The sequence below is a fragment of the Coenobita brevimanus genome, chromosome 58 (assembly GCF_032717465.1).
Source record: "Coenobita brevimanus isolate Jiangsu-jjx chromosome 58, ASM3271746v2, whole genome shotgun sequence".
In the NCBI taxonomy this organism is placed as follows: domain Eukaryota; kingdom Metazoa; phylum Arthropoda; class Malacostraca; order Decapoda; family Coenobitidae; genus Coenobita; species Coenobita brevimanus.
In genome coordinates this window covers 1,861,974-1,888,162 of record NC_137011.1, presented here as the reverse complement: position 1 = coordinate 1,888,162, position 26,189 = coordinate 1,861,974, and the positions used below count along the sequence as shown (strand labels likewise).

The 26,189-nt window shown below is 43.8% G+C and overlaps 1 protein-coding gene across 1 annotated transcript; it reads right to left on the bottom strand.

Moving 5' to 3' along the window:
• Positions 1 to 822: 822 nt before the first annotated feature.
• On the bottom strand, positions 823 to 22,357 carry LOC145402569 (erythroid differentiation-related factor 1). The gene is made up of 19 exons (XM_080274569.1): positions 22,115 to 22,357; positions 21,395 to 21,525; positions 20,227 to 20,482; positions 19,837 to 20,004; positions 18,241 to 18,454; positions 17,230 to 17,457; positions 15,330 to 15,607; positions 14,433 to 14,601; positions 13,913 to 14,012; positions 13,119 to 13,337; positions 12,604 to 12,783; positions 11,339 to 11,583; positions 10,796 to 10,969; positions 9,076 to 9,311; positions 8,414 to 8,560; positions 5,006 to 5,157; positions 4,543 to 4,691; positions 1,552 to 2,179; positions 823 to 967 (listed from the first exon to the last, which is right to left on the bottom strand). The coding sequence occupies exons 1-19, from the start codon at positions 22,355 to 22,357 to the stop codon at positions 823 to 825; spliced, it is 4,062 nt and encodes a 1,353-aa protein (XP_080130695.1).
• Positions 22,358 to 26,189: the final 3,832 nt, after the last annotated feature.

Here is a 26,189-nt window from a genome sequence, read left to right as displayed (position 1 = left end):
GTATACAAGGAAGGAGAACCTGCAAGATGAGGTAAAGATAGACAAGAATGAAGTGGTGTGGTGCTAGACGAGAAAGAAGTAATGATATTGACATGAAAAGCAGAAAGGAATATGTGATGTAACAACATGTCAAGTGAGTGATACTAATATGACTGATATTCAAATAAAAGGATAAGAATATGAAATACAATAGCAAAACAAACAAAAAGGGAAAATATGAAATACAACAGTGAAACAATATACAATGGCAGAAATAGGGAGGAGAGAAAGAAAAATGGTGGCAGAGAGAAAGAGGAAGAGTCTGAGGAAAATATATACAACTACACCAGAAGGAAGGAAGGAGGTGGGTGACATGAAGACAACTGGAGAGACAAGGTTGAGAAAAAGATGAAGGTGAAGACATGATGACAGGGAAAGGCATGCAAGAAACAGAAAGAGACGCAGATGGGGAGATTAGGAAAGGAGAAAATGAGAGAAAGAGAGAGAGAGAGAAAATGTTATGGAGAAAGAAGCAAGGAAAAAAAGTTAAAGGGTATAACAAGGAGTAAGAGGGGGCTGAAAACAAAAGGGACAAAAGATAGAAATGAGAGAAAAAGAACAAAAAGGAGTGAACAAAGGAACTGGAAGAGTGGGTGAATAATGCTAAATGGTTACCTATGGTGCGGGAGTGTGTTGAGAACTGGGGTGATGGCAGTAGCGTAGGGGTGGTGAGCCTTTGAGACACACGCAGAACCTATTTTTCACTGTCTCCATAGTGATGAAACAGAAGGAAAGGGTGAAGGCTGAGAAAAAGAGGGAAAGCATGGGATGAATGGTTAACAATCACCTGCGCTGGGGAAGTGTGTTGAGAAGCGGGGCGATGGCGGTGGTTGCAGACAGGAGGTGGATGTGGAGGGACAGGCTGTGGACATTAAGACTTGCACTGTACATCTTCTTTAGTGTCCCCAAACTATCACTGCTCAGGCCCCTGTGGTAAAATATGGAAAATGTGTTGATTCTGCAATGCTATGTGAACTGTTCATATGGAAGAATTACAATACAAAAATGTCAAGAGTCAATCCCATATAACCCTTCAACACATAAGGGTCCAATCCCAGGCTACCGTATGCCTGTATATTTAAGGGTAAGATGGCCAGCCCACTTCCCTTCATGGCATTACATGATCAAAAAATCTCCATCACCTCCATAGGATTGAACTTATGCAATGCCATCATTATGACTAGGACATTCTAACCAGTACACCACCAAACACTAAGGGAATTATAGTCTTGTATAATAATGAAATAAAGTTTCTGCTCTGTACCAGGCCCTTTAAAACATTATTTGTTTTTCCACTAGATCCTCCACCTCCAAGTCACTCTCTCATTCTCCACTCCTTGCACATGGATAATCCATCTCAAGGCACTTCTAACACTTTCCACCACATCAACATCAACACCACAGTAATCTGTAACTTCCTCATTTGTTTGTCATCTCTCCACATAGCTCCACATGCAAAATTAAAATAAAATAAACAGGACTGTACTGGAAAGGTATACAAAAGATACCTACCCCTTCTTGGCAGCCCTTATCAGCTCCTTGAGTGAGCCATGCAGTTTCTTCTCAAACACTTCCAGCAGCTCCTTTATCTTGGCCCGTGTCTCCTCCTCCTCATGGCTTAGCACACCACTGCTTTCTCTTTCTGGGCTTGTGGAAGAACACATAGTTTCACTGTTTACATGGTGATTTGACTGTGAGTCTTTTGTACTGGTGTTTTCATCTGGATCATTAATAGTTTCTTTATTTACATCCTGGTTTGGGAACTTGTCCATTGTATTACCATTTTTATCTACTTCGCTAATATTTTCTTTATTTACATCATGGTTTGGGAGCTTGTCTGTCACATCCGAATTCTTAAAGGCATCACTACCAGTTTCTCCTCCCTTGTCCAGCCTGCTCTTCTCTGCATCCATCCTGCTCCTCTCTGCCTTACCATCCCTTTCCACTCCCATGGCACCCTGCCTCCCCTTCCCATCTCCCCCCACTGTCTGCACCTTAGCCGTGGGGGTGCCAGGTGTGGACTTGTGTGTGGGAGAGGACACAAAGTGGGACTGGATCATTCTCAGGGCCGGCAGACACTCCACCAGCAGGTGTAAGATGGATAGGTGTACACGGGAAAGCATCTGGGCACTGCTAACACCTCCATAAAGAAAAAAATGACACAGTAAATCCTCATTTCAAGTCACAACACCTTCACAAGAATTATTTACACACAGTAGTAAGTCATACAGTAAAAGTCCTCCAATCTGACCATCAATAATCCAAAATCCCAATACTCCGAATTTTTCAAGGAGAAACTTTTATAATTTTTCTGAGCTTTTTTTTAATTGCTCTGGGCTTTATCTAAGGATTCATCTGGCTTGAACTTGTCCCTGGACTTGAACATACCAGCCTGCAACTATTCATTTACACTTCGATGCATTTCCGGTGAGTAAAATAATAACCCATATCATTTTACGATGAAAGAGTTGAGAGGTAGGTTGGGACTGGAGTGTATTGGTCTTGTGATGAGGAGAAGTAGACTGAGGTGGTTTGGGTATGTGGAGAGGATGGGGGATGATAATTGGGTGCAGAAAGTGAGAAGCGTTAATACTGGGGGTGGGATTGTGAGGGGTAGACCAAAAAAGACGTGGGAAAAGGTCATTAAGTGTGACCTCAAGGTTAAGGGACTGAACAGGGGGGCTGCCACAAATCGAGCAGCATGGAGAGCCGCCATCAGGTGACCATGGCCAATGCATGAAAGCATGTTGGAGCCTTCAAAAACAAAAAATGAAAATTTTAGGTGTTTATTTAATGATCATGTACGCTCATGATCACTAATTTCTGCTCAGGGGTACCCCCTTCCTATCTCAATATACCCAGGGAAGATGGGAGGGGGGGACAAAATGAGCTCCACCTGTCTCTACCCCAGCTCCCAACCCTCCCCCATACCCCTACTAAACTCAACCCCCCACTCGTCATTCTTAACTGGTGGTTACATCTCAACCTAACCTCATACTTTACACTCATAGTCACATTACCAATACACAAACATAAAACATAAGGATATATAAGAAGTATATAATATGTCTATGACAATGCTGCAGCAAGAAATTAATGCATTACAACGTTGACAGTAAAACAAAAATATCCTAGTGTTCTATGTTTGTATTAGTAGTGGGACCAAGAGTGTTAAGCATGAAATCAGTTTGAGATGTAACTGCAAGTTAAGAATGATGGGTGGGGGGTTGGGTAGGGGTATGGGGGAGGGCTGGGAGCTGGGGTAGAGGGGAGTGAAGCTCATTTCATCCTCCCCCCCTCCCCTCTTCGCTGGGTATACAATGGCAGAAAGGGGACACTGCTGGGCAGAAATTAATGACCATGAGTGTACGTATTTCTAATGTTTTCAGAAGCCCCCTCCCAATAATCCGAAAAACAAAAAACAATAGTCAGAAAGACCCTCAGTTCCCTGCCATTCGGATTACAGGACTTTTACTGTATTAGTATGTACCAATTTTAGGGAAAATGTGACATTTTAGGACATATTCCAAGTGGCATTGTAGGCTCTGCAGCATCTTTTTCTGAGCAATTTATTATGCCTTGATATTTTATTTCAGCTATACAGTAAAACCTTGATAAGTTGACCCTGCAGAAGGCGCAATTTCCTCTAAATCGAACTCTGACCGCGGTATGACTAAGTGTTTATTCAAAGGGTTGCATTTTTGTTTCTTATTTTCCAAGTGCTACATTTTAGTCTCTTATATTCCAAGTGATACATTTTAGTTTATTATATTCCAAGTGTTAAATGTTAGTTTAATTGATTATACATACAAACATACATCATCTTATCCTGTGTTGCCCCATAAAAGGCATAGGAGTCAGGAGCTAGGCAAGTTGGTCCTGACACGACTGATTGTAAAATGAAGTAAATGTGCAGAATATTATGTAATTAAGTGACTGTTGCACCTCTCCATCTATGCAACCTCCAATCCTTGCCTAGCCTATGACATGCACTGAACTGTTTTTATTGTTTATTTTTATTGCTTTATAAATGCTTCTTTAGTTTAGTGTTAATAAACATGTACTCATATATAATTTGTGACTACTGGGGGGGTAATACAGTACAGGTTTTTTTGCAATTATTTCCGGTTAGTTGGAAAATTCTGCAAGTCAAACTATCCTAGAGGACCATATAGTTCAACTTATGAAGGGTTTACTGTATATCATAATGAACTGTAACACTGTACATTTTTAGTACTGATAAAGTCTGCCTCTGTAACAAGGGAAAAAAGTTAATCCCATTTTACCTCCCTCAAGGTGTTGGGGCCTACTGAGTGGTTTCCACAGTCCAGCACATTATAATTATGGGTAGATGACCAGCCTATTTCCCACGGTGCCATTACATGTCTGAATAGCCTCCAGTCACCTCATGGGGATCAAACCTTTGGAAGGTCATCACTCTGACTGGGACATTCTAACCACTACACTACCTAGGCTACATTACCAAAGAAGACAGGAATGTACCTTTAACCTGGTCAAGTAGCAGCACCACACGATCAAGCTGGACCTTAAAGATATCAATAGGGTTCTCCAAGAGTAGGAACAATCCTGCTGCCTTCTTGTAGTTTACTTCAGCTAGGTGTCGCATTGTCTTGGCTTCACCTTCCCCGTCTCTGAACCAACACAAACGCACATATTAGTTACAGATACTGCTGTGGCCCTAGACTTACTGGATGCAAAACTGGTGGACTATAGGCTGAAATTACTTTTCTTGTGGGTGTTGTACAACCAGACAGCATGGCTACTCAGTTACATCAGTAGCACCAGATGATACAACTATTTTCACTCCTATTTTGCCCCAAATAAATGGAAGTGTAGGGGCCCAAGGCTAGGCCATCAAATGATATAAGAATAATTCACCCACTTGAAAGGATATGACAATGTAAAGCAAGACATACATATCTCTTCAGCCTTTTGTCTCCCTGACCTTAGAGCACTGTGGTACATCCCTGCCAGCCTCATGTACACCACAGCAGCACGATACTGGTAAAGGGGCTGACGGGGTCCTGGGGTGGTGACATCACAGTATTTACGTGCCTTGTTCAGCAACTCCACCACCTCACGGTCCACACCACCACCCTGCAGGAAAAACAAGAACAAATTACAGTAATCCCTCTAATATCCGGACGCCCAATAACCGAACATCCCCACTAACCGAACCTTATCGTCCTGGGATCAAACATTCCCAAAATGGTCCGAAAATCCAAAAAAATTGGAAAAAAAATCGATTTTTTGCCGTCCGTAATTTGAACTTGCCGCGCGCGCCGCGTGAGAGCATTGTTTTGGTTCGTCATTCCTCCGACGTCCGATAGAGCGCCGCTGCATCCTCCCCACTTCCCACCTGTCTCTCACCGCGACAAGACCTACGCTCTTCGTCATGGCTGCCCACGTGCTCGCTTTTGTGGTGGTGCCGTACTTGCTGCAAGGCCTCCTGCTGCTCTCTGCCCTACTCTTAGTGTGTGTGATGATGGCCCCGCCTCCTGAGAAAAGGAAGAGAGTGGTGTTGACTCTGGAGAAGAAACGGGAGATATTGGAGAAGGTTGATGCGGGTTGGTCTTCCTCTCGCATTCTCCGCGAGTTCAACCTGGCCCGGTCGACTTTGTTTGATATCAAGCGTTCCCGAGACAAGCTCATGCAGTACACGGCTGACTTCTCGTCGAGAAGCAAACGCAACGTGGAGAGGAAGGTTATGTTTACTCCCAAGTATGCAGAGATCGACCGCTCCACGTTGATTTGGTATCGACAGCAACGTGCAGCTGGTGTGATGGTACGTGGAACGGAGCTGAAGGCTGCTGCTGAGAAGTTGCAAGGCTTCACGACGCCCTAGACTTCAAGGCATCCGAGGGTTGGCTCTTCGCGTTCAAGTTGCGACATGGCCTTACTAACCGTAAAGCACATGGCGAAGCATTGGACGCTAACGAGATGGAGTGGACGAGTTTCGGCACAAGGTGAAAGGCTTGATCGACAGGGAGGGCCTCACTCTCGGTCAAGTCTATAACGCTGACGAAACTGGCCTATTCTATCGCTCGGTGCCAACGAACACTCTCGCCGATGAGACGGAGAAGCGTGTACCTGGCCGCAAGCTTTCTAAGGAACGGATATCTGCTTTGTGTTGTGCCAATGCTAACGGCATGCACCGGCTTAAGCCCGTTATTGTTGGCCGTGCAAAGCAGCCTCGGTGCCTTCGTGGGGTGATGGATGTCCTTCCTGTCGTATGGTACCATTCTTTGAAAGCATGGTTCACAGCTGTGATTTTCAAAGACTGGTTTCACCATCACTTCGTCAAGGAGGTCATACATTACCAGACGAAGACACTGGGAATTCCTCGCGACCAGGTAAAGGCTCTCCTTCTCCTCGACAATGCACCTGCCCACCCGTGCGACAAGGACTTGGTTGCTGAGAATGGCCGTATTAGGTGCATTTTTCTGCCACCTAATACGACTGCTCTCATTCAACCAATGGACCAAGGAGTGATCGTGGCAACAAAGCGCCTGTACCGTCGGAAGTTCCTGGACGAGGTGATGGTGGTTCTCGAGGACGAGGACGAGCGCAGGGAAGGACGTGACACTCGAGACAAGCGGACTTTGGAAAACCTTCGCCGCTACAACATCAAGTCTGCGCTGTACAACTGGGCTAGTGCATGGAAGGAAGTCCCTGTGAAAACTCTTGAAAATGGTTGGTCTCGTCTGCTTCTCGGAACAGATGTGGAGTACGATTTCCTAGGGTTTGACGTGGATGACCTCCATGCACGGCTCTGCGCACGGCGACGATGTTGATGTGGACGATGTTCGTGAGAGTGGTTGGACGACGACGAGGCGATCCTGGGTATCAGACGTTGTCTGATATCGAGATCGCGTCTTCGGTTGCTGGTGTCAGTCCCGAACTTGAAGATTCCGGCAGCGACGAAGGCGATGATGATGCAGACTCCGCCCAGCAGGACACTACTCCAGCCATCCCCAAGCTGAGCGCACTCCGGGGAACATCTAGAGTTCGTCCTAGACTACCTGGAACACCCGGACTGCGACAGGGAGATGGGGCCCTTGGGACTCGTGGAGGAAGTGCGTGCTTTCCGGCAGCGCATCATCAATCGCCAGAATCGTCGGTCCTTGCGTCAGTCAACGATTGACAGTTTTTTCAGGCCCATGACCCCCGCTGTGCCAAGCCCTGGTTCCACTCCGTTGCCTCCCCAAGACAGGCCCTCATGCTCCGAGCCACAGCCCAGCACATCAGCTACAGTGGAGTCACCGCTCGACGTGAGTTTGCGGCTGTCTTCAGAGTCTTCTGTAGTCGGTACGCCATCACCACTACCCACCGATGCACCCCTTGGACGCCTGCCAGTGATACTCTCGGGCTCTGACAGTGAATAAACAGCAAGAACTTTTCCACTAGACCACACGGGAATTTTGAGTGTTGTGCAGTGAAAAAAACGGTGTGTTGTGTTAAGGTTTTCAAGTTGGGAGAAAAGACTAAGTAGAAAAGAAATTTAACGTAACTAACCTTCTTTGTTTTGGCTTTGGAAACTTAAAAAAACTTGGGAAAAGTTAATGTGCAACACTTAAATTTAATGGAACATTATTTGGACTAAAGTGAACACTGTGAAAAGAACGGACTTCTGTGTGTTAGTGACTAAGTTCAGTGCAAGACTTCAGGAAGAGTGTAGTGCAAGTGCTTCAGGAAATCGTTCTTACTGTCAGAGTCCGAGAGGAGGCGGTTATTCATCGAGGTGGCCAGGGACTTGCTGTAAGTAGCCAAAATGTTTCATGTTGTACTATTTTCCATACTATATTTACCAGAATGTTTCATATTGTATTTTTTCCCATACTATACTTACCAGAAAGTGTCATACTGTACTTCTTTCCATACTAAACTTACCTCATGCATGTGCAGTAGGAATGTGTTTTTCAGAGTTCGGTTAGGTTCGGTTAGGTTAGGTTCGGTTAGAGTCCATAAGTACCAGAATGTTTATTAATGTATGAACATACTTCTAAACCCACATTTTATGTGTCTATTGCATTTATTTCAGTCATTTATGTGCCTTATTGGTGTGATTTGGGTGTTAAATAGGTGCTATGCATGTCCGGAGGGAGTTGTATAGGTGTTTCTCTGTGTTAGGGTCCGTAAGTACAAGTCCATAAGCTGGGGCCCAATATCCGGACAAAACCAATATCCGAACCTACCGATGGCTCTATTGATCCGGATATTGGAGTGATTACTGTATTTATGATTATCCATGTCAATACACCCACTCTGCTGATAATTCTTCCACTTGCTAATACAGAGTGTAATAATTCTCTCACTTTTGTACTTTCTCTTTTCTTCTGAATGGCAACCATACCTGCTTTGAGTGTGGCAGAAGGTCCTGCCTCACAGATGCTAGGGTGTACAATGTAGTGCTGTACTCCCATACCACCAGGTCCCATATCTCTGCACTCCGCTCTCTTGACACCAAGATCTCCAATGCACGCTGGTACTCTTTCATTGCCTGTGTGCCGAAGTTGGCAGTCATAATACATATATCATAATACATACCTCAGTAACAAAAAATAGTAATTTGGTATGGCATAAAGGCAGATGGCAGTATTAACAAAGCATTTGCAACATGAATACTTATACAAATGCCCTTCTGCATTCCCTGAAAGAAGGATGGTGGACTACAATGGAGGACTGCAGTACACCAGGTTCACATTCAGATGAACCTAAGGTTACAGCTACAGCATTAACTGTTTCTGGTACATGTTGCTGTTGTTAACCCAAACTCATTTAGACATGAACGTAATGGACTGCAAACTCAGGTTCCCATTTTCCTGCTGTCTACCATTCTTCTTGGGAGAGGAGAGGCAGAAAGGGAGCTGAAAGGTGTTCATATAAATGGACAGCAGAACTGCCCAGTTAAGTCTGTACCATCACATAAATGCACATTTGCAGCATGCACAGTAAGGAAGGGAACTGCCTAGACATGGTAAGAAAAATTCCTCAGTTTAGCATGACCTCTCTAACCTGCTCATAATATCTCTGTTCAGCATTGGCCTGTTTGTGTCCCCCTTGAGTCTCCTGGTTGGAGCAGTAGAAGGCACACAGTCGCAGCAGTCGCCCCGTGTTGGAGTGCAAGAGCGCCATGTTAGGGGAGTCCTGCACACGGGTGAAGGACTCCAATCCCTTGCGCAGGAATTTCTCACTCAGACGCCACAACTCCTCTGCACCCTCAAACCCCACGTCACTCTCATCACATAACTCTGGATGCAGGAAGAGAAAGAAAATTAATCCCATGGCTATTCCTAGTCCTCCATGAACTACAGAATAAAGCATCTGATATGGTAATAAACAGATATACATGCAGGCAGTCCTCATAATAAGTCACAGATGTGTCCCAAATACCTCAATTTTTTCCCTACAACTGTAAATTGAAGGGGAACTGACAAATCAGCTTTATAGGCAGCAAAACAACTCTGTCAATTTTGTTGTAACTTATCATGGATTTAACAGCAAAGAAATAAGTACAAAAAGCATAAAGTATTGAATATTTCCTGTACTGTTGGCCAAATTTATCTTGGAAAGATAATATTACCTCTCTTATAAAATCTGCTTCCAAGAGATTAAGTATGCAAAGCTGACTCCATACCTTCTTTACTCCTGCACAGTTTTTTACTTTATATGTGGGTCCCATGTAGAGTACAACTCTCACGTGTGGGGAGGCTTCCTACACACAGCTCTTCTCAACATGGTGGAGTCAAATGCTTTTCGTCCCATTAGCTCTCCTCCTCTTACTGGCTCCCTTCAACCTCTGTCTCTTTGCTGGAATGCTGAACCTTTATCTCTCTTCTATTGCTACTTCAATGGTCGCTGCTCCTCTGAACTGTCTGCTTGCATCCCTCCACCACTATAATGGGTCAACTGCACCCATCTAGCAACAAACTCTCATACCTTTTCTGTCCAACTCTCTAATGCAAGGGTTAACTGTTACTCCCAGTCCTTCATGCATGCAAGAGGTCAGTTCTGGCACAGTCTCCCTCTGTCTATATTTCCTACTGCCTATGATCTCCAGCCTTTCAGACAGTGTGTTAAGGCATCTCAAAATGAACAGATCTTCAATTTAGCTCTCTGTTATCTTGCTTTTGTTTTTTCTTGGAGGGCACAATTTGTGGGCTGCTGGCCTTTGGTTCCTTCTTCCTTGCATTAAAAAAATATAACATTCATACATACATACATACACCATCTAATCCCGTGTTGCCCCATGAGGAGAGTAAGAGCCCGGGAGTAAGCAAGTTGGTCCTGACATATAAGATGAGAGTGACCAGCCTCACTCATCCCCAGATGGCATTATGTAAACAATAAACCCCAGCCACCCCTTGGATATAAACCTGCACCGGCTCAAACTTAATTACCCACTAAACCATCAGGTGCCATAATATGCTTATATAGTTACCACCCAGCATAGTAAATGGTTTCCTGGTGTACAGGAAACCATTTGGCTTGTCATTCGGTCAAGAGTCACCCGCAGACAGAAGGAAGAGGAAAGAATGAAGGAAAGAAGAGGAAGGAAAGAAGGACATAAGAGGAAGGAAGGAAAGAAGGACATAAGAGGAAGGAAGGAAAGAAGGAAGAAAGAGAGGAAAGGGCAGCCACCCGAGAGCGGCACTACATCAAGTTAGTGGATGGTGAGTGCCCCCACCTACCACAAAAAAACAGATGAATAGGGATTATGCACTGCTATACTCACTAGTAGCATGATTCATGTACATAACACCCAGTTCATTGCAGACGTTGCCCCGGCGGCGTGATAGTAGTGCAGAGGCTTGAGGGTCAGCAGTGGCAAGGGCTGCCTCCAGGCTGCTGGCACTTAATGTCAAGGCTTCCTCAATGTCACATGGCACCTTGATCACACCACTGCACTCTGCACCACAAAGTCAGGCCATTAATAGTCATCTTCCCTCCACACACAAAAGCACAAATTCACACATGTGCATGCACAAATGCACACACACACACACACACACACACACACACACACACACACACACACACACACACACTTTGGTTACAAGCCCTCCAATATGACTATACAGTATTTGGCCATCAATTGAGCTGAACAAGATTAGTGACCTTTGACAGAGTAGAAAAAAATATATTATTTCTGTAATCCATCATGGCTCTCTACCCTACCCTACCTTACTTTACTTAACCCTGTCCTATCCTATGTTATTCTATCCCATCCTATCCTATCCTATCCGACCATACCCGACCTGACCCTTCCCTAATTAACCTTGTGCTGGGATGATGTTTTCCAGAAGAGCCAACATGTCAGTGTGTGGTGCAGTGACTGTGTTGTATGCATCCACGTGCTGAGGTGCATCATGCCAGTGCCGCGCAATCATGTAGAACACATCCCCTGCCAGCGTTAAGGCCTGCACTGGTGCAGGGAGGCAGCTAGTGCCCACACCCAGCCGGCATGTCATGCCATGCCACGCATGGAGGGAAAATCGCAGGTACCGTAGAGATAGCCCATACCTGACGGGGAACAGTACAGAATTAATCCAAATATACAAGGTTAACAAAGTGAATGTATGGTGATTAAGCCAAAATGATGTTAAGGGAGACTAACAGTCACAGTCACCTGTAAATTACCCTTTTCAAGGTACAGGGGCCCAAGGCTAAGGTACTACAGGGCAGTTCATTTATTGTCGATGATATGCCTACTCCCCTTGGTGATATTACATAAACAAAACCTGTTACTTCTTGTGGAACGAATCAATGACGATGGTATGACCAAAATTTCAAGAAAGATGCTCGTCACTAAACTATGATCCCAAAGAAAAAAAAAAAAGTATATACTGGAATACATGACAGTGGTTTAGAGAGGAGGAAGAGAGCAGGTTTGAGGTATCATGACCGACGTACAGATGGAACCTGTATATCCATCCATCCATCATCCAATCCTATGTTGCCCCATGAGGAACGTAAGAGCCCGGGGCTAGGCAAATTGATTCTGACATTTAAGATGAGAGTGACCAGCCTCACTCATCCCTGAGTGGCATTATGTGTGCAATAAACCCCAACCACCCTTTGGATATAAACCTACACTGGCTCAATCTGACTGACGTGCCTTAGTTATCCACTAAACCACCAGGTGCCATAATTTGGTTATATGGTTACCACCCAGCATAGTACATGGTTTCCTGATGTGCAGGAAACCATTTGGCTTGTCACTCAGTGTAAAGTCCACAGGCAGAAGGAAGAGGAACGAATGAAGGAAAGAAAGACAGAAGAGGGAGTGCAACGTCACTCGTAGGCAGAAGGACGAAGAAAGAATGAAGGAAAGAAAGACAGAAGAGGAAGGAAGGAAGAGAGGAAAGGGCAGACACCCAAAGCTACACTATATCGAGTGAGTCAATGGTGAGCGCCCCCACCTACCTGAGAAAAAACATCATCTTATAACAGGGAGAGGCAATTTACTTCCAGATTATTCAATAGGCACAGTACTATTGTAAGAAATAAAATGTGAGTGATAAACAAAAAGCATGGACTTACTTTTGTGATGTAAAGTTTGTTCTTGCCATGACCAGGTATACCAGCGATGCCTTCCTAAGCAGCAGCACATGCAGCTTGTCCCACCACGATGCCACACTGTACTGGTGGTTCAACACAGACACTGTCAGTTGCTCCTGCTGCTGAGGATCACGCCCACGTGACACCACAACTGCCACCTTGCTGTATAAACACATGCACACATTACAGAAGTCCTTTTTTTTTTTATAAACTATTGTTAAATCCACAGTTAATATTAATAGATTCCATACCGGTTATACTTTCACCACAACCTATTAATTTCATCTGCCAGTTCTCCTCATTTACACTACTAAAATTCTATTACTTTAGGACTTATCCCTAACCTATAATGAGGACAGCCTACATTAAGTTCAAAGGATTTAAAGTAAAATGCTGCAGCTGACAGTACAGCTATTACTTTCAAAATGTGTGTAGAGATACCATCCACATACAAGTATGAACTAAAAATACACCCATTCCACATACAGATATCCCACCTGTCATCCTTGTTATCCTGGTGTAGGGGTGAGTAAGGCATGGGGATGGGTTGGAAGGGCCGCGCCATCTTGGGTTCTTCCTCCTCCCTCCCAGTGGCGCTGCTGCTGCTAGTGGAGGTGGCTGAGGTGGTGGAGGAGTGGAGGCAGGTGAGGGCTTGAACCACATGGGTCAGGGCACTCAAACAACGCTCCTCCAGGCTACCCAGAAGTGGTGGTGCCCTGCAAAAACAGTACATGAGAAACACTAATAATAATCAATCATTTTATTATGAGACTAGACTACTATACTCCATATCATTTAAGTCACAGGAGACCACCCAACACCCTTGGAAGGTTAGGATATGATCTCCAGCCTGAAACCTCTATCAACCACACTACAGGTGCTATGCAAGGCTCAGGTATTCCTTGTTTGACCCTTTCACTGCAGTTGATACATTTGGTTACTTTATTCAAGTTGACACCAAAAGATTTGGCTCTGCTACTGAGAGAAATCTTTATGATCATAGGCTTCAAAAACCATGCTGAGTTATCCTTTCTCCCCTACTGCTGCACCTTCTTGTACAATTAAAAATGGTAAATGAATCAGGTTAGGGTAGGATGATAACCAAGGAAATTCTTTAATGAAAAAAAAAAATAATAATACTATGATGATAATGATTAAACAATATATATATATATATATATATATATATATATATATATATATATATGTGTGTGTGTATATACAGTATATACAGGCTGCATAGTAAATACAGACAGACAGAAACTGCAAAAAGAGCTGCTGTATATCTCACTTGTAATAATGTGGCTGAGTTCTGGTTGACTGAGACTTGCAGAGTGTGGAAACCTTAATACTAGATGACATGTTCGGGGCAGGGGTCACTGAAGAAGACTCTGGGCACATTGGTTGGTTGTAGCCACTCTCATCCTTCTTCCTTCTCCCTCTCCTTAACTTCTTTCCCCTCACTGCCATTCCACTGTCTTTGTTCCTCTCAGTTTCTTCATTCTCATCCTTCTTCCCTCTCCTTCTCTCTCGCCCTCTTTTTAACTTCTCTTCCCTTACTTCCTTTTCACTGTAGTTGATCCTTTCAGCTTCTTCACTTTCATCCTTCATCCCTTGCCCTCTCTTTAGCTTCTCTTCTACCACTTTATTTTCACTCTGCCTCTCAGTTTCTTCACTCTCATCCTTCTTTCCTCTCCCTTTCTCCTGGCCTCTCCTTAACTTCACTTCCCACACTTCCTTTTCACTCTCATATTCATTCCTCCCAACCTCCTCATCTTCAACTCTCTCCCACCTCTCCCCTTCTTCATCACCACATGCCTCTCGCTTATCATCATCATCACTGTACTCGTCCTCACTCTGACCAAGGACAGACGACCACTCACTCTCCTCATCACTGCAGTCTGAGAGCGTCGGTGAGTCTGGATCTATATCCTGGGGCACATACAGGTCTGACAGCATGTAATGTGCTGATGACACAATCTGTGGAATAGAATACTTTTAAAACCTTTAAACCAAGTACTGTACAGTATCACCTATGTCAGCTCAAGTACATTTACATTTTCAAAGGCCTCAACACCATCTGCATATGTAAGCTTCACTAAGTACAATTACATTTCCAATGGCCTCAGTCCAATTGGCATGTGTAAGCTTTAATAAGTACCATATATTTAAATTTTCAATTGCCTTGAGTTGACCCTACTAATGAGTCTAAGCTTTAACCACATGAAGGCTAATCAGTTTGTTGCACCATCTATGATTAGTTCCTTTACCCTGATGGGCACCAATAGAACTGGGCAGCTTCATTGCTTGGTTATGCAAACTTCTATCAGCTCCTTCCCTACCTTCCCATAGGAGGCTGGTGGACTGCAGGAGAATGGGATCTTCAACCTGCAGTGCATGCAGTTCATGTCAAAATGAACCTTGGGCCACAACAACAACATCCCTAAGATTTTATATGTGAAACTCTATCCTATATTGTCTTAGGATTGCTCCTTGACACTGCCTTCCGCATTCATATCCATAACTTTCCTCAACCAGTTAACATTATCCATTATCTTCACATGTAAAACTATTTTAGTTTTGTTAACCCACTAGAACAACAAGGTCAGTGAATTAGATCTTACTGTTCTGGGTAGCCAACTACAACATGGCCAGTGAAACAGATTTCACCATACATGCATTTGTATACATCACCAGCTCCAGCTCACCTTAGGGTACTGAGTGTGATCAAGGAGTGTGAGGGCATTATTGAGTAGCGCCCTAATGGAGGGAATCTTTGAGCGAGAGTCTTGAGAGGCACGCATGTTCTTGGCGACACGATAAAACAACATGGCCACAGGGACAGTGAAGGGGTTGCCTGCTGCATCCTGCTGGTTGCCTTGTCCACCACCTTGGGATTCCTCCTCCTCTGTGCCATCCACTTTCACACGCCCCTCCGCACACAGAGAAGTAAGATCGTACAGCTTTACTATGTCGTCATCCTTGCCTGATACAAACAAATATAGTGGACATCAGTTGCTAATCATATAATCTACAACACTCTCCTTTCCTCATATCATTCCCCTAGCCTCACCAACTTCCATACCTCTCTTCCTCACACACTCATCCACCTATCCCTCCAATGTCTTCTTGGCCTACCTCACCTCCTCCCCCCTTCAAATTCTCTCAGATATACCTTTTTCACCACTCTACTGTCATCCATTCTCTCCACATGACCATACCATCTCAGTACACTCTCTTCGATTCTGGTGTCCACAGACTTCCTCACTCTACATCTTTCACAAATCACGTTATTCCGTATCCTTTTCACTCTCTGTACTCGTTTCGTTTCGTTTCGTTTCACTCTCTGTACTCCACATATATTAATCAGCAATCCCATCTCCACAGCTCTTACTCCTGACTTTTCATTTTCATGACACACCATAGTCTCACATCCGTATGCTAAAGCTGGCACTAATACTCCTTCATGTATGCCTTACGCAGCTGCAACACTCAAGCCTCTGTTTCTTACCAAGCTCTTCATAGCATCAGCTACTTTCCTTACTCTGCTTTCCACTTATTTTGCACATTTTCCTCTCCTCTCTATCTCTGTACCCAGGTATATGAACTCTCTAACCAATTACAGTCTCTCTCCATTCACTGTACCATCACAATGGGAGTCACCTTCATGCTCAATAACCATCACTTAACTCTTTTCTACATTTGCTCTCAAGGCATGATGCTCACAGACATCTCCCAAACTCTACACTAGTCTAATAAGCTCTTGTCCTGTATTAGCAAGTAGCACTGCATCATCAGCATACAACAAATTTGAGACATTCCATTCATCACCACTTATTAAAAACGCCATCCCCCTCTCCATTACTCGTGTTTTTACTTCTCTCATCATCCCATCCATGTACATATTGAACAACCTCAATATTGTTTAAAATTAGCAAAACATAACCAGTCTTAGCTGGACCAATATGTGTCTCAGATGATTCAAGTTTTCCACCATTTACTCACTAGACCTTATGAAGACACTCAAGCCTGTATTATAGGTGGCATATAAAGTTCACAACACCCCTTACTTAGCAGTTTATTATGCATCCAATACCTTAAGATTCTCTTTTGTTATCCTTAAATAATTCTAATAATGACATTACTCTGCATCAGTAAAATAAGACACTGAGGTATAATGTGCTCAATGAACTGTTAAGGATGAGGTGCTGCAAAGTTCCTATGCCACTTAAAATACGGCCATCACTTCCAAGACTATACCATTCTAATCTCCAGCCTTTAAATAGCCAATAAGTGTGCCCCTCCTTGGTGGAGAGACTGCTGATGAAGTGAGGCTGTTCTGAACCCACTCCTAACCAAAGAAGAAACTCAATTCCCTAACTGCCTCAGTCTCAACTATAGTTCATTTGGCAAAGATTTTCATTCTACTGAAGTATATTTCACAGAGCTCAATGACAAAAAAAAAAAGACAATACTATGGCTTTAAATCCTTCCCTTAACACTTTTTCATATTTATCACCATGCGCACGTTACTCTCTTGATATGGCTCAACATTAAAGACATAGATATGGTAATTCTATCTGTAGTTAAGTGGACAGAGTTTAGCACCTTTAAACAGCCAGTATGTGTGTCCCTCCTTGGTGGCACGGCTGTTGAGGAAAGCGAGAATGTTCTGTGCCACGTCCCTGACCAGACGAGGAGAGAACTGGCACTCAGAAGTGTGGGGCAGGTCCTCAGTTTTGATCAGCTGATACTTCTGCACGATGCCATCCAGGTGGTAGCACATCACAACCTCTGGCACGTTGCACATAAGGTTGTCCAGCCAGTAGTCAATCCCTTATGTAACAGAGTGTGGGGTTACTTTACATTATCCGGGAAATGTCGAGCAGTTAATAACAAATATGGTAATACACAAATGACTGAGGTCAATACTGTAGTTCCTTCATCATCATCATGACCACTTTTCCCCACCTATGGATGGGGTGAGGTAGGTGCGAGAAGGCAGGAATAGAGAAAGCATAACAGACAAAGAACTATGAACATCATATCCAGTACAGTAATATGGCCAAGAAACTCATTCATTTATTATTGAAGGCATGATTGCACCTCAAAGGCCTTATCAGTTTCAGACATTTTGAGAAGTCATTTTTCTTAATCAATGCACATCACATACACCTATCAGTCAGAGTTAAATATATTGACTACCTACTTCAAAAATGGGGTGCCAGTTCCTTGTCATGTGATCCTTCACACATAATTCAATTAATTAACTCAGTCTCCTATCAATTCCATGGGCTCATTGACTCCCATACTTCGTTATGTCCATTCTCTTGCCTCATCATCTTCCACTCCTCATTCTGTCAATTCTTCTGCCTCATCAACTCCAATACACTGTTCTGTCCAATGTCTAGCCCAATTAACTTCTATTACTCATTTTGTCAATTCCTTAACCTCATCAACTAGTATACCTTGTTCTATTCATAGGCTAGACTTACCAATTTCCCTACCTCATCCTGTCCACTCCCTAGCCTCATCAACTTCCATCTCTCACCCTGTAAACTCTCTTGCCTCATAAACTCTCATACCTCACTCTGCCAATTCTCTAGCCTCATTACACACCTGTGAGAATATTGATTGGCTTGCTCATGTCATGCAGGCGGAGAGAGACACAGGGGTGAGTGCCGCCACCAAAGATGGGGAGATCAGTACCAATAAGCATGTGGAGGTCCTCAAAGTTCCACACCACATTGCGGGTGAAGGCTCGGCTGGTGGCCTGGGGAAGCTGCTCCTCTAGGCTCGGCTCTGGCATACCCTCGCTGACCACCACTGACGGCTGAACCAATACCACGGGGATTAAGCCACACAGTTACTAAGGCATTATATCTTTAAGCCCCACCAAGAGTATCAGGGACAGAGTTAGATTGCTAAATCCAGACATTTAAGGGAAGAATGATCTGTTGCTCATCCCAGGTGGTATTATGTGAACAATAAACTCCAATAATCCCTTGGATTCATATCCTCATGAGCCTCATACAGTTGGAGCATCTTAATCTACTAGACCACATGGCAGGCTCTACCGGTTATATGAATACCATCGAATGTAGTAAATGGCTTCGACATATGGTGGAAACCATTTAGCTTGTAGTTACAGTCACCTAAAGCCAACACTAAATTAAGTAGGCATATGCACAAAACACTATTGTATATCCAAAAAAAAAAAAAAAAAAAAAGGCCGACAGGATTCAAATCACAAACTGTTATCAAGTGACAGTCATCAACATTAAACAAGATATGCAGCATGAGTTGTCAGCTTCACTGCTCTTCAGATGCAAGATGAGGTTGCAGAAATGCTAGAGACACTGCTTTCTGCTGCACTCCATGTTCACTGTGTATGCCTATCTGCTGATTTAGTATTCACTTTTCATACCCATCCATTTCCATCATCCAATCCTATGTTGCCCCATGAGAAGCAAAGGGGCCTGGGCCTAGACAAGTTGGTCCTGACATTTAAGATGAAAGTTACCAGCCTCACTCATCCCTGAGTGGCATTACATACGCAATAATCCCCAACCATCCCTTGGATATAAACCTATACAGACTCAATCCGATTGGAGCATCTTAATTACCCACTGAACCACCAGGCGCCATAATTTGCTTATATGGTTACCACCCACCGTAGTAAATGATTTCCTGGTGTACAGGAAACCATTTGGCTTGTCACTTAATGTAGAGTCACCAATGGGCAGAAGGAAGGGAAAAGAAAGAAAAAAACAAAAGAGGAAGTTTAAAGTCACCCATAGGCAAAAGGAAGAGGAAAGAATAAAGATAAGATAGACAGAAGAGGATGTAAGGAAGAGAGGAAAGGGCAGGCACCAGGGAGCAGCACTACATCATCAATTTTCATATAAAGTAATAATATGCAAGTTTCTCCAGTTACTAAATACTAGTCAGACTGCCTTTAATTATAATATAAATAAATAAATTAACACCATCAATCTAATTTTTTTTCCTTTGCTATCATCAGATGCTTTTATTCAGTTTAGGATTATTCACTAGGGTTAGATCAAGCCTTCAATCAACTATCACAATCTGATTCTCTCTCTCAGCAGAATAAAAGTATCTGGAGGCATGAAGTATAAAATGAAGAACAGGTCACCAAAATGAAGGCGTTACTGTCAAAGTTAATCACTGGTGTGCTAAAATACAGTAACATACCCTACGTACTGTAACAGGAGAGTGTGTGATGGATGGGTGTGAGGCTGGTGGTGTGGGGATGGGTGGGCGTGGGTCTTCCTCATTGATGCTGTGGTACAGGAACTTTGACAGCAGACTGCGGCTCTGCACCACATGCCGGCTCTTGTTGGGACGCACCAGAACATTCTCCTGCAATATGATATCTTAGGTCAAAAGCATATAGACTGTATGCAGTAAATTAAAAAATAAAAGATAGAAAAAAAAAAACTATACCTTAAATCAAAAGTATATGTAAAGGACCCAAAGACATGGCAGCATAATCCACATTCATTTATATACTGTACACTCTTCTAGTCAGCTAAATTCAGAGAACCTAATTATATCACTGGAGGGCAGACTTATGATGCCCACCTTGTGTGCAAGTGACTGAAGTACATGCTCAAAGAAGAACTTGCGCAACCACTGCCACTCCTTCTCCGACTGCCTGAGGAGGTACTTGTAGATATCAAAGTCATCAATAAGAAGCGTCTTGCCCACTCGGTGAATCATCATGCTCACGTGTGCCTTGGGGTTGTATGGTATCTTTAGCAATTTCTTAATGTTCTCTGCTGACGATACCACATCCACCTCACCAACACAGTCAGGGAATTGGTGTGCCATGAAAAAGCTGGTGATGACAGGGAAATGGCGAGGGTCAGTACTCATCATCATCATTACTGTTATCATTATCATTATCATCATTATGCTCCCAATCATGGTCAGAGCTATGCATGGTCCAGTTAACAAGGAAAGAAAAAGCATCAATGAGGGAGAACTAACAACAGCATGTATGGAAATAAACTGTTATAGGCAGTCTCACTCTAACTGTTGCATAATATTATAGATTTCTAACACAGGGAACAGATGTCATGAAGCTGACGATAACAGACAGAAGGTGATGGTCAAAGCTGAAAAACAGTCCTTGTTATTTGTAATCTTTCTTTTTACTTTTATGTTATGAAGTCTAGCAAACTTCAGGAAACTGCCAATTAAAATTCTATTGGTACCTCTACAATTGCTTTGCCAGTTAGTCCCAATGAACAGTGCCAGTAGAGAAACTTTGGTAAAAGTTGGCACACAGCCTCAACCTGTAACCAAGACAGCCTGTAGGCTAAGTTCGTTTTTGAAGGCTCCAAAAGCTTGCATGCGTCTGCCTTGGTCACCTAATGGCGGCTCTCCATGCTGCACGATCTATGGCAGCCTCCCCATTCAGTCCCTTAACCCTGAGGTCACAATGACCTTGTCCCTCGTTTTTCTCCGGAGAAATCATGAAGAGGGGGAGGGGGGGGAAGACAGAGGCAATATATGGACTATCTACAAACAGTAACTGCCTATGCCACATCATTCCCTATGATGCATAGTGGCCCAAAGGTTGCATATCACAGTCCAGCGCATTTAGGGGAAGATGACCAGCCTACTTGCCTTGATGATATTACAGGCTGTACATGATCGATAAACCTCCAGTCTTGCCTCTTGGGGATCAAACCTAAGTGCATGACTAAACTGTCACTCTGACTGGGGTTGTGTAACAACGACAAACCTGGAAAAGTCAGCTGGTCTGTGTGTTGGGTTGGGCAGCCTGATGGAGGAATGGTCCTGTAGCCAGTTGGATGGTGGCATCTTCAAGTCAGTGTTGGACTGCAGCTCATGAAACTGAACAGGAAACTCCACCTGAGGCAGAAATGCCTACATAAGTACCACAGCACAAACAGTCAGTACCCACATTATCATCATGCAGTGGCGTGCATGAATCAAGAGTCATACAGTACTTTAAGTGACTTTGGAGGTTTCATAATACAGTATATACAGTACCTCTTTCTTGCCAATTTATTCTGCACAAACTTTTGCTTGTTACTGATACAAACTATTATACTGAGACTAAAACATTATGCTGTATATAACACGCAAGCAAATGTTCGTTTTTGAAGGCTCCAACATGCTCACATGCATCGGCAAGTGAAATAAAGTACCGTATACTGTATATCCCTATGAAAGAGGCAGTACAAAGTACAGTATATACTTTTATAATATGGTCATTAGTTTAAGAGCTGGTTATGCACTTTCATTGCTCTGATACCTATTATGAATAAGGTCCTAATACTATTCCCCCAGCTGAGTAATTAAAATGATAAAGGGGAATTTCTATTAATGTTTCCTCCACAGAATGTAATGGAGCCACCTCTGGAGAATGGGATTTTGTCCTTCATGCTCTTATTGAACAATGGGTTAACTGCAAAGAACAATGCACTGAAAACCTAACCTCCGAACTCTTGACAACTGCAGCAGAATGAATGTGAAGGTCCTGGGTGTGTCTGTTACCAATGCCATCATCATAAGCCTGGCAGCCACTCCCAGCACCACTCTTCCTGATGGGGCTGAGGGCCTGAGAGGTGGTGGTGGTGCAGGGGTGAGGCGCGGACACCACCAGAGAGGTCACCGTGCCGCACCTTACATCTGATCTGCCGCAACTCTCGGCCTCACTGCTGTCATCACTGCTCTCCATTATACAGACTGGAATTGCTAAAAAAAGTCATCATTATTATCCACCTTTTAAAATTTGTTTTCTTGTTTCTCTCCATTTCTTCCCTTGCACAACCTGGAATTGTTACAGACCATCTTTATTTATCTTACTATATTATTCACCTTAATCAAGCTATATAGCTATATGATTCTCCTTCAGGAGAGCTTAGTGGTCATATGCTTAATGAAGGATACATTAGCCTTTGCACTTGGATGAGTCTCTCTATGCTGAATAAAAATGTATTGGAATCAACAGAAAATTTGAAAAATAATTACGGAGCTGCTGAGAGCCTAAGCTGTCAATTTTTCTTTTTTTAATTATTCACCATATTCATTTTTGCTATTTATGCACAGGTATGTTACAGGAAAACTACCTTCTTTTATATACCAATTGAACATCAGTAAGTTGGAGGGAAGCTACAGGTAAGCAAATCCATTTAACTTAATCACACCAAACCTAGCCTACCCATATTTTAATGTAACTTTGATACGACAGCAGACAGAGCTCTCATTGGAGATGGGGAATCCCCACCCTCATTTACTAGGTGTACAGTATGGTACATAACCCCTCCACACCAAATTTGTTTTTTATCACTTACTTTTGGCTGCTAATGCATTCTAAAGATTGTACCTAATTATGGGATATAAAACTTTAATTTACATAAACTGATCTGCACTTGACTTGGGCATCTAGGTGGTATGTGCTAACGATAATATTGTCCATACAGCTTAGAGGTGTTACCAACAGCAAGGTCTAGTGAGATACTCTACTAAGCCTGATCACTTCTGGCTGAAACTGAGGGACAATTTGCAGCTTTGTACAACCATGGAATCTTGAAATTTCCTTTTGACTGTATACACATTCACCTTCTACTGCAATTTTTAACTAAATACTGTACTTAATCATTGTAAATGTACTTTTTAGTATGGTACTAAGAAGATAAGGAGAGCAGGTGGGGGTTGTTCAACTTGTGGTTCCATCTGTTATTGAATCTATATAACACTACATTAAATTAGGTTAGGTTAGGTTAATTTAAGTTAGATTAAATTAGGTTAGGTCAAGTTAAATGCACTGAAAGATGCGAGACAAGAACTGGAATAAACCATTTCTGCCATGCTCCCCCCACCCAACCCCTACTCCTTATCTACTTAGTACTAAAAAGTGCCTTTGTAACAATTAAGTATTTAGTAAAAACAGCATCAGAAGGAGAGAGTGTATACTGTCAAAAGAAAATTTCAAAATTCCATGGTTGTCCAAACTGCAAACTGACCAAAATGGGACCATTCTGCGCGTGACATCATGCAGAACCTAAGCTCACCACTCCAGTAAGGCTATGGGTCAGTTAGACTTAGACTCCGTTTGGGTCTAGTTCCTCAGCTCCTCTGACTTTTCGTTCCAAGCTAGAATGATGGTATGCTGTGCAGTTTATGGGTGCACATCTTCAAAGCATAAAAATAAGGAAAATGGGAATATACAGTACATTTAAACTATTTCCTGAAGGATTTATCTTCGTAGTCGTAAAGATAATTTGTCGCAGTTACCCATCCACCTTCTAACCCCCATCCCCAGCAGGCAACATCAGTCAAAAAGACGCGCGGGGAAGCAAAATGATCATAGGCCTACCTGTTTCTCACTACATCTTTACCAACAGTAAAACCATGGATCGGAATGTGTATTCATATTCGGTGACGGCCACAAACTCCAACACTCCAACCTCTCTACTTCTTACATAAATTAACAAGTACAAAATAACACAGCTCTGAGAAAGGTGGAAGAAAAAAATACATTACCTACCTTATTTACTAAGCCACCTCCGGCTCTCACTTTATTTTGCTACGTTAAGCTTGATCACCAAATATCCGACTAGTATGTTGCTTGTGATCGGATTCAGGCAGTCACTTAAGCAACCACTTAAATTTTAACATGGGAACATCCCACCTTGGGCGCAGCACCAAGTCTATTGTTATGTACCGGAGTCGTTCGCATAGCAGCGATCCGGTTGGAATATTCTTGATCAGTCTCGCAGTCTAAGAATATTCGCGATCAGTCTTGCAGTATTCATATAATTGTGCACTTTTCATAGAAGCATGTACAAAATGCTTATTTTTTTATTGTATATAATAATGTAATACTTAGCATAATACGGTCAAAAAAAATACTTTCTTCCTTAAGGCTGCTGCTACAACAACTACTACTACTACTACTATTACAGTTACAACCACTATACTACTACTACTATTACAACTGCTATACTACTACAGTACTACTATTATAACCACTATACTACTATTACTGAAATACCCACCCCAAGTGGAGACCACAGAGAGGCGCGCGGATGGGATGACAAATACCCACCCCAGGGAGAGACCACAGAGAGGCGCGTAAAGGGCCCAAGCTAGACGGGCCTACGTCCCGTGCCACCATGCGCCCCTCTTCCCCTCAACGGAGCCAGTAGGAAGTATGCCACCCCACCACACTACTCTCCAGCTGGACCGGCACTCACCAGGATCAGGGTGGGACTTGTGCTCTCACAGTCCCCAGTAGGACTGTGGCAACGCCCATCATGCTTGCCAGGGAGGGAACATCCATCTTACTTCCCTTACCTACAGACCCAAGCAGGACCCCGATGATGCCCATCGTCCTCGTCGGGAGGGAACGTCCACTGTACTTCCCTCATCTGCCACCCCTGAGGCTCCCTTCGAGGGTAGCATCCCTTGCTCGCCTCACTCCTCCAGAAGCCAAGTAGAATGCCCCTCTCACTCCCCCCACACCCCAAGGGGCAGAGCTTGCTCCCCAGCGGATCCCTGTTGGAAAGTGTCTGGAGTGGCACCATTGTGAGCCTGGGAGTGTGCTCACTACAGCAGGCGCCCTGCAGTGTTACCAACTGCTGCCAGACTCCCCAAGGACGAGACACTGCAGGCAGCCCCTGACAGCCTCTCAATGCTGGCGAGAGCGCAGCTCCCGGCCACCGAGGGATGCATCCAGGACCCCAGGCAGAGACCTACCCAGACCAACCAGCAAGCTGTCCTCCTCCTCCAAGGGCTGGCGCAGAGACAGCGCACCTGCTCGGCCTATTCGGCCCCAGTCCTGAGGGCCGCCACACGCACCGAGGCTATTCGACCCCGGTCCTGAGGGCCGCCAAACGCACAGAGGCCCTACCAGAGAAGGGCCTCCCTCAACGTCACCCCTCAGTCCACGCCGGACGATCCACCACTTGACCAGGGACCTGCACCTCTCTCGAGAACGCACACCTGACGGGATACCTCTCACACCTAGCAACACCTGCAATTACCTGGTCTCTTGTAGTCCAACTCCTACTTTTAGGTATCCGAGAGAGTAAATTTGGATGCTGTCATGTTAAAAAGGGGTGCCAAATCCCTGTTCAAGCACTTGTCATTCTCCTGGCCTCACCAACTTCCATACCTCTCTTCTTCACACACTCGTCCACCATATCCCTTCATCATCTCCTTGGCCTACCTTGCCTCCTCCCTCCTTCAAATTCTCTCAAATATACTTTTTTTCACTACTCTTTTGTTATCCATTCTCTCCACATGACCATACCATCTCAGTACACTCTCTTTGATCCTGGTGTCCACAGACTTCCTCACTTTGCATCGCATCTTTCATGAATCACATTATTTTGTATCCTATCCACTCTCTGTACTACACATACATTCCTCAGCAGTCCCATCTCCACTGCTCTCTCTTGACTTTACATTTTCATGTCACATCATAGTTTCACATCCATATGTTAAAGTTGGCACTTACACTCCTTCATGTAAGCCTCGTACAGCTGCAACCCTCAAGCCTCTGT